The sequence below is a fragment of the Bidens hawaiensis genome, unplaced genomic scaffold (genome assembly GCF_021521415.1).
Source record: "Bidens hawaiensis isolate Kalapana, Puna unplaced genomic scaffold, B.hawaiensis_p1.1 tig00046253_1, whole genome shotgun sequence".
NCBI lineage: Eukaryota > Viridiplantae > Streptophyta > Magnoliopsida > Asterales > Asteraceae > Bidens > Bidens hawaiensis.
The window spans coordinates 30,127-31,425 of NW_027498263.1; the positions used below are offsets into that span (position 1 = coordinate 30,127).

Genomic DNA, 1,299 nt, shown 5'->3' on the forward strand with positions numbered 1-1,299 from the left:
AAAAATTATAAGGGCTGGATGCTTCGATATACGAGATCTGCCAGTCAAAGTGACGAATTAGATGGTAGTGGGATCCGCCATTTGAAATGACGGAACACAAGATAACTTTATCACTTCTGTCATTTTAATTGACGGAATACAGGATAGAAGTCCACCTTATTAGACAAAATCTGACACAACTTGTCATTATTTCATAATCCGTCATTTAAGATAACAAACCACCTAGAAACCTTCAATTCTTTTTCTCTTCGAGAGTTTTAGCTTATATTTTTCCCTATTTAAAAAAAAAACAAAAGAAAATAGTTCTTGATGTAATAATGCAATATTAGCAAGACACCAAGTCAGCCTTTCCATCTTCTTGTCATTCAAACATGCATCAATCTGCATGTAGATGTACCCACCTCATTACACATATTTGACAGTAGACTATGGGGGCTTTCTTCCCCACCTTAATTATACTCTGTTCCATCGTCTCCATTCAATCAACTACACAAGACCAGCTGGGTTTCCGATGCGCCACCACCACCACCTGCCATTCACTCATCGACTACAAACTACCAAACACCACCACTTTGTCTGCCATAGCCACACTCTTTGAAATAAAAAACTTCCCATCACTCCTTGGCGCCAACAACCTCCCACCCACCACCCCTAAAACCCAACAATTCAACCTCGACCAAGTCCTCAAAATCCCATTCCCATGCTTATGTCATAACGGCACCGGAATATCCAACCGCCGCCCCATTTACACCGTCGTACCCGACGATAGTCTCTACCATATTGCCGGTGAGTTGTTTTCTGGGCTGGTGACGTACAAGCAGATCCAGAATGTGAATAACATATCCGACGACAATAATATATTAGTAGGCCAGAAGCTGTGGATTCCGCTGCCGTGTAGCTGTGATGGTGTTGGCGGAGAGCAGGTGATTCATTACGGATACTTGGCCGCAGCCGGGAGCACGGTGAGTGGGATTGCGCAGCAGTTAAATACCAAGGAGAGCACTTTGTTGGATTTGAATGGGATGACTAGTCCTGCAGAGTTGCTACCTGATTCGATTCTTGATGTTCCTCTTAAAGGTAATGTTCCTCTTAATTAATAATTTAGATGGGTTAAATGAGAATGGGCCTTCGGTCCATGGGCCTTAAGGGATATAAATATCCCCTAAACCCTAAACCATCATTCATTTCCATCTTATTCTCTAACACACTCCAAAACACACACACACCACACACCGCCATATACGGCCGGCGGCCGAGGGAGAGAAACGAGCAAGATCCGAGAGAGAGTAAACGATTAGT

At 43.3% G+C, this 1,299-nt stretch overlaps 1 protein-coding gene across 1 annotated transcript; it reads left to right on the forward strand.

Annotated features, from left to right (window-relative positions):
- Positions 1 to 428: 428 nt before the first annotated feature.
- LOC143596341 (lysM domain-containing GPI-anchored protein 2-like) lies at positions 429 to 1,097 on the forward strand. Its single transcript, XM_077075138.1, has one exon. It carries the CDS (start codon positions 429 to 431, stop codon positions 1,095 to 1,097), a length of 669 nt encoding a protein of 222 aa, XP_076931253.1.
- Positions 1,098 to 1,299: the final 202 nt, after the last annotated feature.